This window comes from Ovis canadensis, chromosome 2 (genome assembly GCF_042477335.2).
Source record: "Ovis canadensis isolate MfBH-ARS-UI-01 breed Bighorn chromosome 2, ARS-UI_OviCan_v2, whole genome shotgun sequence".
Classification (NCBI taxonomy): Eukaryota; Metazoa; Chordata; class Mammalia; order Artiodactyla; family Bovidae; genus Ovis; species Ovis canadensis.
The window spans coordinates 249,137,528-249,153,469 of NC_091246.1; the positions used below are offsets into that span (position 1 = coordinate 249,137,528).

General features: G+C 52.2%; 1 protein-coding gene across 1 annotated transcript; it reads left to right on the plus strand.

The window, feature by feature from the left end:
* The first annotated feature begins 1,017 nt into the window (after nucleotides 1-1,017).
* LACTBL1 (lactamase beta like 1) lies at nucleotides 1,018-15,249 on the plus strand. Its single transcript, XM_069579502.1, has 6 exons — nucleotides 1,018-1,129; nucleotides 3,632-3,741; nucleotides 7,408-7,565; nucleotides 9,031-9,269; nucleotides 12,785-12,890; nucleotides 14,268-15,249. Exons 1-6 carry the CDS (start codon nucleotides 1,081-1,083, stop codon nucleotides 15,247-15,249), a joined length of 1,644 nt encoding a protein of 547 aa, XP_069435603.1. The 5' UTR covers nucleotides 1,018-1,080.
* Nucleotides 15,250-15,942: the final 693 nt, after the last annotated feature.

Here is a 15,942-nt window from a genome sequence, read left to right on the forward strand (position 1 = left end):
ATGTAGCTCTTCCTGGGGCCAGGTCACCATACACACTGTCTCTTTAGATTCCGTCCCACCTCCCCACCAGGCCTCTTCCTCACCCTCTGTGTGACTTCAGGCCTTGATCTCACCTTACGATCCCTATGTCCTGCCCTCGCCCACCTCCCAAGCACGTCTCAGTCCCCACGCCTGTCTGAGGGAACGGCCCCTGTTTCTCTGAGCCTCACCCTCACCCTTCCTTGAGCTCTCCAGGCAGGTCCCTTTTCACTGCAACGTTTTAAAAATATTTATTTCTATTTATTTGGCTGCACTGGGTCTTAGTTGCAGCACACAGGTTATTTCAGTTGCAGCATGCGGGATTTAGTTCCCCAACTAGGGATTGAACCCTATCACACTGATAATCATAGAACAACTGCTATCTTAGAGAGAGAGAGCTGGATTTGCACCGCAGTGGAGGCTTAGGCTGAGTGCCCTTGAAGGGATCTGGGTGAAGAGAACTGGGAGGAGGTGGCATTTCAGCTGGTTTTAGATATCTCGCTAAATACACAGGAGAGAGAGGGCATGCCCAGCAGAGGAGACAGGCTAGGCACAGACACAGAGGTCTGCGGGGCAGAGCTGTCAAAGGGGCTGTACTGGGGAGGTGCTTGGTTTTACAGGTGCGAAACTCACCCCAAGCTGTAGGCTCCCCTGATGTCTGGGTAAACCTAAGGCATAGGACTCATTTGAAAAGACCCTGATGCTGGGAAAGATTGAGGGCAGGAGGAGAAGGAGACGACAGAGGATGAGATGGTTGGATGGCTTCACCAACTCAATGGACATAAGTTTCGGTAGACTCCAGGAGTTGGTGATGGACAGGGAGGCTTGGCGTCCCTCGGTTCATGGGGTTGCAGAGTTGGACATGACTGAGCAGCTGAACTGAACTGAAGGCATAGGAAGGGCCAGGCCAGGGGAGTCCCTCACTTCTCCCCTGTTGACCCCCTGTGTGGGCCTGTATTGCCCTTCCCCTTCCAGGCTGGCTGGCAGCTCAGTCTGCTGAAAGTGAAGAAGAAGTGGCTCTTGCCGGCTTCCTGCAGCTTTTTCTTCGTGCTCTCTGTGCTCATGACCGGCTGCTTCCTGTGGCAGTATTACCTCCCCAAGCTGAAGATTGGTGAGTGCCAAGCCTCCTTGAGTCGCTCCCCGTCCCTGGAGGTCCCCGTGGGCTTTGGGCCGCCACTCCTGACCTGAGGGAGGACCACAGATTCAGACTCAGGAGCTCTGGCCTCCATGCGGACTCTAGCTCTCAGGAACTGTGCACCTTTGGGCCGGTCATGTGCTCCTTCTGTGCCTCGATGCCCTTCTGTGTAACCTGAGGATACTAATGCCCCTGCGGTGTTCTTAAGCCACCTACTCTGGGCTGTGTGTGTAAAACTCAGGGTTCCCCCCCGCCCCCCACCGCAAAGTGCAGTGTTTCTCTTGGTCTGCCTTCAGCCCCCAGGGTGAAATCTCCAGGCTCTACCTCCCTTTAAAGGCACTCCTCGAGCTTCAGCTAAGACCCTGGGAGGAACACGTGCCAGTGTACGTGGACAGCAGCTGCCATTTCTTGACTGCATGCTGGGCTGGTTAAGGCTCAGCAAACGAACCTCCAGGGCAGATAACATCCTGGCCCTCTGTTGCTATAGCAACCCCTGGGCCCATCAGCCTGTTGGGATCCAGGATGGTCCAGAGTCCCAGGTCTCTGCTGCAGCTGGGGAGAATGTCTCTCTCCGTTTCTCTGAGACATCCTGTATTACAGACGCCAATGGCTCAACAAGGTGGTCTGGGCTCCCAGAATCCTGCAGATTTTTGCAGAAATGCCTCCTTTTATTTTCCTGCCAGCTTCTTCCTCTCCCAGACAACCCTTTCTTTCTAGAGTAAATTCCTTTATCAAGGGCTTCTTAGTCTCTCTAGCAAACAGTCCCCAAGTGGGTAGGTTGGCCTGTTCTCCAGGGCCGTGCTTCTTAAACTATCAAACTACCAATCTGTGGCAGACCAGCCTTATGAAATAAATGAAAAAATGAATTATATTAGGGAAATAAATGAAAAAGACTGCAAAATGGAAGCCCAGGTTTTCAGTAATTAGATTCAACATTCACAAGATTACTCTGAGAAACTGCTATAAAAGTCTCTAAATGGTTTTTTTTTTTTTTTCCAATTTTGACTTAATTTGTCACAAATGGGAAACAGTTTATGGAACTCTCCTGGGTCCACTGACTACAGTGATCTGCATCCTCATCCTCACATAGGCATCACCTGAGAGGTTGTTATTAATAACAATGCGGATGAAGTTGTTGAGAGATCTTCCGTAGGGTTTGTGATTTTCCTGCTTGGGACCACATCATCTGAGGCTGGGTAACAAACCACCTAAACCCACTGGCTTCAGACAGAGTGATTGATCATTTCTCGTGATTTTACGCACTGGCTGGCAGTTCTGCTGGTCTAACCTGGGCTCACCAATGCAAGCAAGTTCAGTGGACCTCTCCCCCGTGTGGACTTTCCCTCTCAAGGTCGCTATCCCAGGCTTGTCCACGAGAGGGAAGTGTTCCAAAGCAGCAAAGGCGGATTAAGGTCTAGCTTTGGGAGGGGCACAATCAATTCAACCTCATACTTTCGGCCAAAACAAGTCACGCAGCCCCTCCGATTCAGGTGGGAGGGTCTCGAGAGCTTGCGGCCACGGTGAACCGCCATCACGGAGCCTTCTCCCAGCTCTGGGTGGTCTTGGGAGGCAGTGGAAGGTTTATTTAAGTGAACCTTTTTTATTTTTTGAAGCACCTCACCAGACACAAGACCTGCTGGTACATATTTTAAAAAATTGTTTTTACTGTTTTTTGGCTGCGTTACACAGTATGCAGAGCCTTCGTTCCCCAATCAGGGCTCGAACCTGCGCCCCCTGCAGTGGAAGGGCAGTCTTAACTACTGGACCACCAGGGAAATCCCTGGAAGGTTTAGGAAAAGGTGGATCTTATACTCTTGGGGGGTTCTCACACTCTTGCCACCCCACACCATCCTTAAAGGATGTGGGGAGGTCTGGGGGCCGTAGAGATGGTCTCAAGCCTGAATCCTGTCCTGCCAAGTTCCACACCTTCCCTCTGAGGTTGCAAGGAAGCATACACCAGGACAAAAGCAGGATGGGACTCAAACCTGGATGCCTGGACCCACTGCTCTGGGGATGGAATGAGTCCTTCCTAGTGGTTTAAGCCTGGAGCCTCAGCAGGGCCCTGAATCCACTTCTCCATCCAGATATATCATTAGAGCTGGAGAAAGGGGGGCAGATAGAGATGTTGCTGTGGCTGCCCCTCGGAGCTGGGGCCTAAGTCTGCTGACTATACAGAGGGAGGAGGCTGGACATATGAGACAGAAGGGCTGCCAATGGGCACCTGTGGCCTGACTGGTCCCTCAAAGGCCAAGCCGCAGGTGGTGAGTGTGGGACTGTGCTGTCTCCTCCCGGGCAGGCTCTGCACTTTGCCCTTGACTGCCCAGGGCTGGTACCTTGTGGTGAGGGGGTGCCAGCTTGGAGGGCTGGCCCTAGGGCATGAGCCTGGCACTTGCTGCCACCTTCCCACCTCCTTTACAATGACCCCTAGACTCCTAACCTGTTCTCTGTCCTTCACTCATTTTGTGATGTTCCCTCCAGGTTCCTTGGGACCAGAGGTGACCTCTGCCCCCGTGAGGATGTGTCCCCAGCACCCTGAGCCTGTGCCCCTGGCCCATCCCCTCCCCGTGTTGAAGGAGGCCCTGGAAAAGGTCAGTGATGACCCAGGAGAGAACTGACTGTGTGGGCTAGGCCAGGCCGAGGAAGGGGAGGGCACGCCCTCTGCACTGGTGGTTACATTCATTCAACATATAATCCTTGAGCACTTGCTCTGCCCTACAGACCAGCAGTATGGCAGAAAGAAGACATTGTCCTGCTCTGAAGGAGCTACTAGTCTGGAGTGAGGAGAACAGTCAATAAAATAAACATTTATCACCAGGGCAAGAGTGAGGACAGGGCAAGTTTAGGGGTCATGGGACTTGGAGTCACGGAAGGCTTCTGGAGGAAGTGGTGTCTAAATTGAGAGCTGAGCAGGTAGGATATGTGTGTATATAGTAAGGGAGCTTGGGGGTGTGAAGGGTGTGCTCCAGAGAGAGGGAACAGCATGTGCAAAGGCCCAGAGGCAGCAGGGTCAGTACAAGACGCATGTAGAGAATTACGAGGAAGTTCAGTCTAGTGGGGGGCATAACTGGAGGTGGAGAAAGATGAAGCAAGGAGGATCACAGAGCCATTGTAATATGATTAAAGACACTCCATGAAATTAAAAGATGCTTGCTCCTGGGAAAAAAAGCTATGACAAACCTAGACAGTATATTAAAAAGTAGAGACGTCCCTTTGCCGACAAAGGTCCATCTAGTCAAAGCTATGGCTTTTCCAGTAGTCATGTATAGATGTGAGAGGTGGACCATAAAGAAGTCTGAGCACCAAAAAATCAATACTTTCTAGTTGTAGGGCTGGAGAAGACTCTTGAGAGTTCCTTGGACTGCAAGGAGATCAAACCAGTCAGTCCTAAAGGAAACCAACCCTGAATTCTCATTGGAAGGACTGATGCTGAAGCTGAAGCTACAATATTTTGGCCACCTGATGCGAGGAGCCAACTCATTGGAAAAGACCTTGATGCTGGGAAAGATGGAAGGCAAAAGGAGAAGGGGGTGGCGGAGGATGAGATAGATAGCATCACTGACTCAACAGACATGAATTTGAGCAAACTCTGGGAGATAGTGAAGCACAGGGGACCCTGGTGTGCTGCAGTCCATGGGGTCGTAAAGAGTTGGACAAAACTCAGCAACAGAACAAGAACAACCTCACATTACCATTGCCGGATGGCCTGACACTAGAGGGCGCTGTCAGTCAGGTCTAGTCTGTGCCATCGAGCCCCTACTCACTTGGGTCACACATCTTCAAGCAGTCAGTTCAGCTGCTCAGTCGTGTCCGACTCTTTGCAACCCCATGGACCGCAGCACTCCAGGCCTCCCAGTCTATCACCAACTCCCAGAGCTTGCTCAAACTCATGTCCCTCCAGTCGGTGATGCCATCCAACTATCTCATCCTCCCTCGTCCGCTTTTCCTCCTGCCCTTCATTCTTTCCCAGCATCAGGGTCTTTTCCAGTGAGTCAGCATTTTGCATCAGGTGGCGAAAGTATTGGAGCTTCAGCTTCAGCATTATCCTTCTGATGAATATTCAGGACTGATTTCCTTTACGGTTGACTGCTTTGATCTCACCTTAACAGACATAAAAATCAGAAAGTGGAATCTAGAAAAATGATACAGATGAACCAATTTGCAAAGCAGAAACAGAGGCATAGACTTAGAGTACAAACCAAACATATGGATACCAAGGAGGATAAAGGGGATGGGATGAACAGGGAGACTGGCGTTGGCATATATACTCTACTACGCATAAAATAGATAACGAGTGGAAACCTACTGCATAGCACAGGGAACTCTCAGTGCTGCTGCTGCTGCTGTAAGTCGCTTCAGTCGTGTCCTTCTCTGTGCGACCCCATAGAGAGGCAGCCCATCAGGCTCCACTGTCCGTGGGATTCTCCAGGCAAGAACACTGGAGCGCGTACTCAGTGCTCTGTGACCTAAATGGGAAGGAAATGCAAAAAAGAAGGGATATACGTATATATGGAGAAGGACATGGTAACCCCTCCAGTTTTCTTGCCTGGAGAATCCCAGGACAGAGGAGCCTGGTGGGCTGCCGACTATGGAGTCGCACAGAGTCAGACACGACTGAAGCGACTTAGCAGCAGCAGCGTGTATAGGAATGGCTGATTCACTTTGCTGTACTGCAGAAACTAACCCAACATTGTAAAGCAACTATACCCTAATAAAAAAAATTTTTTAAAAGGAGTGTATGTGCAGCAGCCTGGGGGTGGCGGCAGTGGGGAAGGGTTTGAAATTCGGTCTGTGGGACAGATGAAGGAAAGGAGGGTACGTGTTCATGTAAGAGCAGGTGTGGGTCAGCGCAGAGAGACACAATCCCTGCCTGCAAATACACAAGAAGCTTTTGTGAGGGAGACAGAGCAGAAGGCTGCTATTTGCCTCCCAGGGGTGATACTAATTAGAAACAACACAGCAGCAATGATAACTGTGGCTGCCTCCTCGTGAGAGCCTGGCATGCGTCTTGCAGTGTGCTAACTCCCCCCTGTGTTACCGCCTTGTGAAGCCCTAGACAAAGAGGAGGAAACTGCGGCAGCGTCAGCTCAGGTGGACTTCCCGGGCGGTCCTCCTGCCAGTGCAGGAGACGTGGTCCGGGAAGACCCCACAGGCCCGGGAGCGACGGGGCCCATGTGCCAGAGCCCGTCCTCCCCAGCTAGAGGCCGCCGCGGTGAGGAGCCAGATCACCGCAACTAGAGACAGCCCTCCCGGCCACAGGGACCCAGCGCAGCCGAAAACACTTAAGAGTAGAGTAGAGTTAGGCCGGGGGTGGAAACCACAGGTAGACTGAACTCGGTTCAGGGATGTCAAATCTCTTGGCCAGGAGGTGCTGGAATGAGCATGGGGAATGAGCATCCCGATTTCCCCCAGCCATGAGCCACCGGGGCAAGTCGCTTCATATCTCATTTTCTCACCTGTAAAGTGGGGGGTGGGGGTGGGGGTGGGAAATCAGCACTGACTTATTACGAGGATTAAGTGAGACAAGGTATGAACATCATTGTGTATTGTGTCTGGCACATTCTAAATGTCCAGTAAGTGTTAGCAGTTAATCGTCATTAAACTTCATCACTGAAAATAATGAAGTATTAATATTTCCAACGAATGTTCAAAGAGAGCGCCCTCTACAAATCCTGAATTCTCCAACGCTAGGGGTCAGATGAGGCTTTTGCTATTGTTTAGTTGCTGAGTTGTATCCGACTCCTTGTGACTCCATGAACAGCTCTGTCCATGGGATTTCCCAAGAGTACTGGAGTGGGTTGCCATTTTCTTCTCCGGAGGATTTTTCCGACCCAGGGCTCGAACCCACATCTCCTGCACTGCAGGCAGATTCTTTACTGCGAGCCACCAGGGAAAGCCCTAGATGAGGCCTACTGAAGGCTTTCTAGGGCATCACAGGTTTGATTAGATCAGTGGCCTTAACCCCTCTTTCCTCATATATATTTCCAAGGAAATGTTTCTTTGAACGAAAGTCTTATGAGGAAACCTTACATACAAAACAGATTCCAGGGGATCTGCTCTGATTGCAGCTGGGTGGTGGCCAACCCCATGGGACATAGTTTGACAGCCAGAGGTCTGGAGGCTCACTGGGGCTCCCTTCCAGCCACTAGTGGGGAGAACGGAGGGGAGCGAGACAGTGCGTGCTGTGTGCAGGGGTGGAAGGGCCTTGTGGGGAGAAGGACACGTGAGCTCTAAGCCTCCCGCTCCTCTCCTCCCAGGTGGGCCGGATCCTCCGCCAGGCCCTGTCTGCCCCGGGCCTGGCTGCCATGTCTGCAGTTGTCATCCACAATGACACCGTGCTCTGGACTGGGAACTTCGGGAAGAAGAATGGTTCAGACCCGGCTTCCGGGCCCCCCAATGAGTACACCATATACCGGTCAGCTGGTGGACCACCAGGATCCTGTGGTGGGGGCGAGGGATGGGACGGCGAGGGGGACTTGGGAGGCAGGAGGACTCATGAGAATTATGGCGGGGTGAGGTGGGGGGCGGATCTGAGTTACCAGGGCCCTTTCTTAAGTCTTGGCAATTTCACAGACGAGGAGACGGAGGTCCAGAGAGGAACAGTGAGTGCCTAACATCACACCACAGGGTAATAGGTCAGGAAGGAATCCCTTCTGGAGAGTCCTTGGCCCCAAAGCTCCCAAACTAGAAAAGACCCCCTCGTGTTCCACCCTACCCCCCTTCTATGTGACACAAAGGAGCTGTAACCAGTTCCTGGGTCCTCCACACAGGTTTCCAACAGCCAGCAGCAGTGGCCCGGATGGAAGCAACTTGGGACACACCCAGAGTCTCCCCTCCTGGGTGCTGCCTGTAGGATCCTCGGCCCTCACTGTGCGAAGTGAATACATTTGCTGCCAGGGATGCTTGTGAGGATTACAGGGGTTCCAGTCAGGCTGCACCAGCTGTGTGCCAGCCAGGGGGCAACAATTATATTTGCTCTCACCTACTGAGGGCTTCTCTGGTAGCTTAGTGATAAAGAATCTGCTTGCCAAGCAGAAAACATGGGTTTGATCCCTGGGTCAGGAAGATCCTGTTGAGAAGGAAATGGCAATCCACTCCAGTATTCTTGTCTGGGAAATCCCACGGACACAGGAGCCTAGTGGGCTACAGTCCACAGGGTCGCAGGTCGGACATGACTGAGCGACTAAGCAACAATAAATCACCTGCTGGGCACTCACCACCTGCCAGGTATGTTGCTAGGCACCTTGCACGCATAATCTTGGTCAGTCCTTTCTAAAATCCGTGAAACAAGACAATGAAATTACATTTCAGAAAAGTCTAGTATTTTTTCCAAGGCAACTCAGCTGGAGAGAGGCAGAGGCATGATCCCAGCTTGGGTCTGTCCCAGAGTGGGGAGTTGCTGGTGAGGGCCTGGCGTCGGGGAGATGCTCATGGTGCGCACCTGGCCCCACCTCATTGCCTCTGCTATGTTCTTGAGCATCTCGATGGCATTCCACAGAGGCTTGTGGATTTCCACCTGTGACGGTGAATAAGGGTGGGCTCAGTGCTTTCCTGGGCTTCTCAGCTGGCTCAGTGGGTAAAGAATCTGGCTGCAACGCAGGAGATGTGGAAGACACAAGTTGGATCCCTGGGTTAGGAAGATCCCCTGGTGGAGGGCATGGCAACCCACCCCAGTATTCTTGCCTGGAGAATCCCATGGAGAGAGGAGCCTGGCAGGCTACAGCCCACGGGGTTGCAAAGAGACGCGACTGAAGCGGCTGAGCTCACATACACACAGCGCTTTCCTGATTAGACCGGAAAGGCGGAGGCTGGGGGTGCAGGTGGGGGTGGGTTGTGGAGCCAACGATGCCCGCTGCACCCTTGTGCCTCTCATTGTCCAGGATCTCCAGCGTCTCCAAGATCTTTCCGGTCCTTATGCTGTACCGCCTATGGGAAGAGGGCATTGTGGCTTCTCTAGACGACCCTCTGGAGCGGTACGCCAGCACCTTCACCATTAACAACCCACTGGGTATGGCATCAGCCTCCCAACAAAGGAGTCTGGTGGATGGGCTGGAGGAGGTGGGCCCAGCCCCAAGGCCTTCACCTGTCACCCTCCGAAGGATGGCCAGCCAGCTGTCAGGTGAGTGGCTCTGAACGTGATCTGCTGCTGCTGCTGCTGCTAAGTCGCTTCAGTCATGTGCAACTCTGTGCGACCCCATAGATGGCAGCCCACCAGGCTCCCCCATCCCTAGGATCCTTCAGACAAGAATACTGGAGTGGGTTGCCATTTCCTTCTCCAATGCATGAAAGTGAAAAGTGAAAGTGAAGTCTCTCAGTCGTGTCAGACTCTCTGTGACCCCATGGACTGCAGCCCACCAGGCTCCTCTGTCCATGGGATTTTCCAGGCAAGAGTACTAGAGCAGGGTTGCCATTGCCTTCTCCAATGATCTAGCTTAGCCCAGACCATTTGATCTAGCTTAGCCCAAACCATTTTAGGTGAGGGCACCAAGAAGCATGTTCTCACCCAGCCAGGCTGGGCCCACTCTCTGCTCTGTTTCCACATGTAATGTACATATCATATAACGTATATATATATACACATATGTTATGTGTGTGTCTATGTATATATATGAACATGCATCACGTATCTTTGGAAGGATAGTAGAAATTAAACCACTGGGTTGCCTCCAGGGAGAGGAACTTGGTGGCTGGGGAGAAGAGTACGGGGGAACATTTTTCATTGTATACCCTTCGGTGTCTTTGGGATTTTGAATCATGTAAATGAATTATTTATTAAAAACTACATGAAAAGAATAATGATAAAAGATGTGCTAACAAGCCAAGATGAAGTCTCCACGGTGGAAGGGCAAGGGCAGGCTGGGATGCTGGAAGACAAAAGCCAGTGGACAGGAATTGGGCAGGAATGGGTGGGAGGGGGTCTGTGATCTCTGGCGACTGCCCCAGCCAAGAGGGAGAAGGCGGGCACCAAGTGCGCCACCCCGAAATGCCTTCTATTGTTCAGATTTTCAGTCATCAACCCATCTAGATGGTAGGAATGCATCACAAGTGCCTACTATTTCATCATTTGACAAAGTGTGTTCAGGCCTGAGGTCTCAATCTATGGACATGGCTGGTTTTCGCTCCCATTAGCAGATGGTGAACCTGAGGCTCAGTCAGAAAATGGAACCTCCTGAAATTGCCTAGGCAGGAGAGGATCAGGGGAGGGTGGCCCAGTGGCTAAGGGCACAAGCACTGAAATTCCCACTCTGCCTCCTAGCTGTGTGATCTTGGGCAAGTCACGTAACCTCTCTGAGCCTTGTTTTTCTCCTCTGTAAAATGACTAGTTTGTGCTATTTTGGGGAATTAAGTGTGCTGATGAATTTCAAGCACTTAGCTGACAGCAGGTACTTTTCAAAGTATCTCTGGTTATTACAGTCAGGGGTAGACCTAGGTTTATTGGGGCCTGATACAATTTTGGGGTCCTTTAAAAAAATATTCCTGATAGCTCAGTTGGTAAAGAATCTGTCTGCAATGCAGGAGACTCTGGTTCAATTCCTGAGTTAAGAAGATCTGCTGGAGAAGATATAGGCTACCCACTCCAGTAAGCTTGGGCTTCCCCTGTGGCTCAGCTGGTAAAGAATCTGCCCTCAATGCGGGAGACCTCGGTTAGATACTTGGGTTGGGAAGATCCCCTGGAGAAGGACAAAGCTAACCCAATTCCAGTATTCTGGCCTGGAGAAATCCCTGGACTGTATAGTCCATGGGGTCCCGAAGAGTGGGACACAACTGAGCGACTTTCACTTTTACAATATTATAAATTCAAACTTAGATACAGGCCTTGGAAGGGGTCAGTCAGGCTTTTGCTCCATGAACCTCCTATTAAATCCACTCCTGGTTATAACCTGAACCTAGGGCTCCCTCTAGGGGTACACTGTGGACTCTTCTTCATCTATAACCAAGGAACCCAGCACAGGGCTCTGTTTGTGGTCATTTTTAAAAACGCCCTACTTGTCTTCTCTCAGTCCCAAAGGGACCAGCTGACCACAGGGCTGCCTGGATAACTTTTAAGCTCCCAGTGTCTTTTACAATTGACCTTCACCCTAATCTGGAGCTTTCTCCCATTCTGAGCTTTTCATGCATTCTTAGTCAGGCCCTGCAACAGCTCCCAGGGAGATCAAAGTAGGTGCTTCAGCCCGCTTTACAGTGAGCAAAGAGAGGCTCAGAGAGGTAAAGCACACGGTTTGTGGTCACACAGCAAGAAGTGCTAGAGTCAGAATTTAAACCCAGGACTTGGGACTTCAGCCCCCAGTTGTTCAGGCCAAGAGCCTGGGAGTTAGTTATCCCTGGAACCTCTCACTCTCATACCCTCCATATCCCCTCCAGTAGCAAATTCTGTTGGCTCCACTATCAAAATATGTTCAGAACCCACCCCCTACTCACTCGTCCAATCCACCATCATTTAAGTATGGACCTCTGCGAGTCTCCTTACAGGTTCCCCCGCATCTGCCATTGCCCGCGCCTGCCCCCAAAGACTGCTTTCACATAGCAGTCAAAGCTACCCCGATATATGTCAGATTATATCCCTGCTCTGCTCAAACCCTTTAGCCCCATCCCAATGAGAGAAGAGCCCGAGTCCTTTTAGTACCCAATAGCACCCTACAGGTCTGGTGCCTGCACCTCCAATCTCTCTTATCGCCAAAGCCTCCCCTTTTCTCACTCCTCTCCAGCCACACTGGCTGTTTCCTGCTGACCCTCAAACATTCCCGCCTCAGGGCCTTTGCATCTGCTGTTCCCTCTGCCTGACACATTCTTTCCTCTCGTCTCACCTCTTCCAGGCCTCACCTGCTCAAGGGTTGCCTTCCCTGTGATGCCTTCCTCAGACCGCTTTGTATAAAATAACCACCCCTCCTTTCACACATGTAATTATCTCCCTCCAGAGCACGAATATTTATTTGCTTGTCTGTCTCCTCTGCTAGAGTGCAGACTCCACATGGGCAGGGACTTCGTGTGGCTCACCCGAGTCCCGGCACCCAGAACAGTCTTTGGCACAGAACAGATGCTTGAACACTATTGCTGAGTGAATGGATGGGAAGAATCCTAATCCTGCGAGCCTTCCCGTATTGTCACATCCAAAACCAGAAAACCCCAAGTGATCAGAGGTCAGTTCCCAAGACATATTTGGGCAGCAACCTCAAACATTTTATGGAATCGAAGGTCTCTGGTTGATGACAATCATGCTCAGCATTTTATTTCAATGAATCCTTACACAAGCCCCATGATGGGAATTACTTCCGTTCTGTTACAGGTGAGGGAATGCTGGCTCAGGGAGGTTAAGTGGCTTGCCCAACAGAACACTGGCAGGGGACTTCCCTGGTGGTCCAGAGGTTAAGACTCCATACTTCCATTTCAGAGACATGGGTTCGATCCCTGGTTGGGGAACTAAGGATCCCACATGCGGCATAGTGCAGAAAAAACAACAACAATAACCCAAAGGACACAAAACACAGGCAGGATTAGAGTCCATGCTAGAGGCTTTCTTTTTTAAAAGCTGATTTTATCATTATCTTTCAACTCATGGAAAGTGGGGGAGGAGTGCACCCAGGGCCCCCCCCCGCCTCAGCTGACCCAGCGAATCTGACCATGGCTCCTCCCTAGGGCTACCCCGAAGGCTCCGCTCCACTTCACTGTTGTGGAGGGGCAGCACCCAGGAGGCCCTGAGCCTGCTGAAGGACGATGTGCTGGTGGCGGATCCAGGAACCAGGTGAGGGGTGAGCCCTGATGCCCCGCCAATGCCAGGAACCTCACAAGGGCACACACTCGTCCTGGCAGACAGCCCGTGTGACCACATCCTAGGTGGTCAGAGCCCGGAAAGACTTCAGGGATGACTGACAAGTCCTGTTCCACATTTGGGGAGACTGAGGCCCATGATGGATGGCAGAGCAAGGCAGTAGGGGAGCCGGGCCCAGATCCAGCTCTGTTTGAATCTCAAGTTCTTTCGATGAATTAACTCAACACCAACTCTGCGCTTGGAATGTGCAAACCTGAGAAACAGCAGCGAATGGATCCACTCGGTGCCCCCTCATGGAGTTTGCTTTCTTGCCAGTGAACAATGATATTCTTATTGCTAAACAGATAAACAAGATAAATACAATTTTTCCCAAGTGCTGGAAAATAAACAGCATGCTGATAAGATAGGGAGTGGAAAGCTGGGGTAGCCACTGAACAGAGAAGCTGGGCTCCTGGAGCAGTGGGGCTGTGAGCTAGACAGAGGTCAGCGGGCACTCACCTGCCTCAGATGCCTTCTTCTGGGCCCTGGGCAAGTGCCCTTTTTCCAAACTTGCCCCTCTGCTTCTCCAAATGCTGAACCTCAGGGCCCACTTCTCTTAAGGAAGAAAGGATCTAAGGCTTAGCCATCTGTAGGCTAGAGTCCTCCTTCCAGCTCTGACATTAACTTCCTGAGCAACCTTGCAGGAAGCATCTGCTTCTGTGAACTTCACTTTTCTTGCCTTTGGGGGGAAAAAAAAAGGAGCCTGGGCTAGAGTTCAGGAATGTCTAATAGCATTTGTGCATTTTCACCCATTCTGTGCCTTCCTGAGGCACTATTTTAGAGATTCTGGAACAGCATCTGCTCTGGGAAAGAAAAGCGATTCCCTATTGATTACTGGTGTCTGCCATGGCTGGGAAGAAGGGGGTGAGATCTTGCCCACTAGTTGCTATCCTTGAGCTATATGATCACTATCGTTACTCGCCACCCAATCCCAGCAAGCTGAGGCTCGTTTTTCTGATAAAGTAAATTATACTAATGTGTAAAGTAGATTTGTTTTGCCACTTTCCCAGGTGCACTGCTAAGTCTAGGTCTTTGCCAGTCTGCTGTGCGACCCTGGGCCATTCTCTGCCTCTCTCTGAGCCTTCCTCTTTCCGGAAGGAAGAATAAATACTGAGTTGTATTCAATGATCTCTGAAGTCTCTGCTAGGTCTGACCATCTCCGATTCCGTGAAGCAGATTCCTTTCCTGTCCACCCGGTAAAATGAAATTCGGAAGGCTTTTCAGACAATCCGAGCAAGTGGGAAGGGGTTATTTGGGGCCTGGCGATGCCCATCCTAGGCTGCAGGCCAGCTCCCACCCTTCCTCTTTCAGGTGCCATTACAGCACGCTGGCCTTCTCGCTTCTGGCCCACGTCCTGGCAGCCCACACCGTCCAGGGTGACTACCAGCGCTGGATCTTGGAGAAGGTGCTGGAGCCGCTGGGAATGGCAGACACGGGCTTCGACCTGACGCCTCCTGTGCGTGCCCGGTTGGCAGTGGGCTTTTACGGCAGTGGGCGGCCGGCACCTCTGTACGACCTGGGCTGGTACCGGCCATCGGGCCAGATGTACTCCACCACGGCTGACCTGGCCAAGTTGTCCATGGTGCTCCTGGGCGGCGGGCCCCAGCGGCTCCTGCGGCCGGACGCGTCCAAGACGCTGCTGGTGCCACTGCTGGCCTGCCCGGGCGCCTACTTCGCCAATGAGACGGGCACGCCGTGGGAGTTCCACGCGCAGCGGGGCTACCGCGTGGTGCGCAAGGACGGCGAGCTGGACGGCTACGCGGCCACCTTCTCGCTGGTGCCGCCGCTGCGCCTGGGTCTCACGCTGCTCCTGGCCGGGCCGCGGCCGCCCGGGCCCGACCTCGTGGCGCAGGCCTACGACGTGCTCCTGCCGGCCATGGAGAGGGCCCTGCGGGGGGCCGAGCTCAGCCCGGCGCCGCCGCCCAGCACGCGCCCCTTCACGGGCTACTTCACCTTCGCTAACTTGACTTTCTACGACGTGCGCCCCGGGCCGGCGGGCGAGCTGCGCCTGCGCCAGTTCGGGCCCCGCGTGGAGGCGCTGGTGCCCGCCGCGTTCCGCACGCTCACGCTGCGCCACGTGCGCGGCCGCGTCTTCCAGCTGCACGTGGCCCGCGAGTTCCCGTGCGCCCTGCCCCTCGGCGACTCCTGGCTGTCCCTGGAGGCCCAGCACGGGCAGCTGGTCAACTTCTACCCCTTGGACCGCCACGGGCTGTCCCCGGGCTTCGACGTGCCGGGCCTCAACACGTACAGGGTGTTGCGGCTGTCGCACAAGCCGGTGTTCAAGACCCAGTGACCCTGGACTCCGTTTTCCCCTGCTGTTGCCTCCCCGCTGTCCAACCTAGTTTTGCAAAGTAAGGCTGCATGAAGGTTTGTTGGAGAACCCGAGGAGTTGGCAGTGTGGGGTAGGGCAGTGCCCCTCAACGTTGTGGTTCGTGGACCACCGCCGCTTGCCAGCTGTTATCTGTGAGAGAGTTAGGTAAGCATTTAGAAACTCTAATAGCGAGTTGACAGAGTACTTTTGTGTGTGTGTTGAATCTGAGACAGAATATCATTGTATCTTTTAAAAATCAACCTTATAGAGTTATAATTTTATGTAAAAGGAAATGAACGCATTATCAGGGTACAGTTTGATTTTGACAGATATGTATACCCATCCCCACAATCAAGATAATAGAAAATGTTCATCACTCGCCCAAACATCCCTCCTGCTGCTTTGCAGTCAGCTTCCTTCCCTGCTCCCAGCCCTGGGCAACTACTGATCTACTCTGTCACTTTACGTGAGTTTTAGTCTGGAATTTTGTAGAAGTGGAATCACAGAGTGTAATCTTCCCTGTCTGCCTGCTTTTGCTCAGCAGGATGTTTTTGAGGTTCATTCATGTCTTTGTGTGTGTCAATATTTTGTTTCTTTTTATTGCTGAATAGTATTGGGTTGTACAGATATACCACAATTGGTTTATCCTTTCACCTTTTGATGGGCATTTGGGTT

What these genes read in the sequence shown, in the direction of transcription:
- LACTBL1 (XM_069579502.1), top strand. Translation starts at nt 1,081, where the DNA reads ATGACCGGCTGCTTCCTGTGGCAGTATTACCTCCCCAAGCTGAAGATT. An exon ending in TGAAGGAGGCCCTGGAAAAG is followed by an intron (nt 3,742 to 7,407) that starts GTCAGTGATGAC and finishes CTCTCCTCCCAG; the next exon opens with GTGGGCCGGATCCTCCGCCA. An exon ending in GTGGCGGATCCAGGAACCAG is followed by an intron (nt 12,891 to 14,267) that starts GTGAGGGGTGAG and finishes TTCCTCTTTCAG; the next exon opens with GTGCCATTACAGCACGCTGG.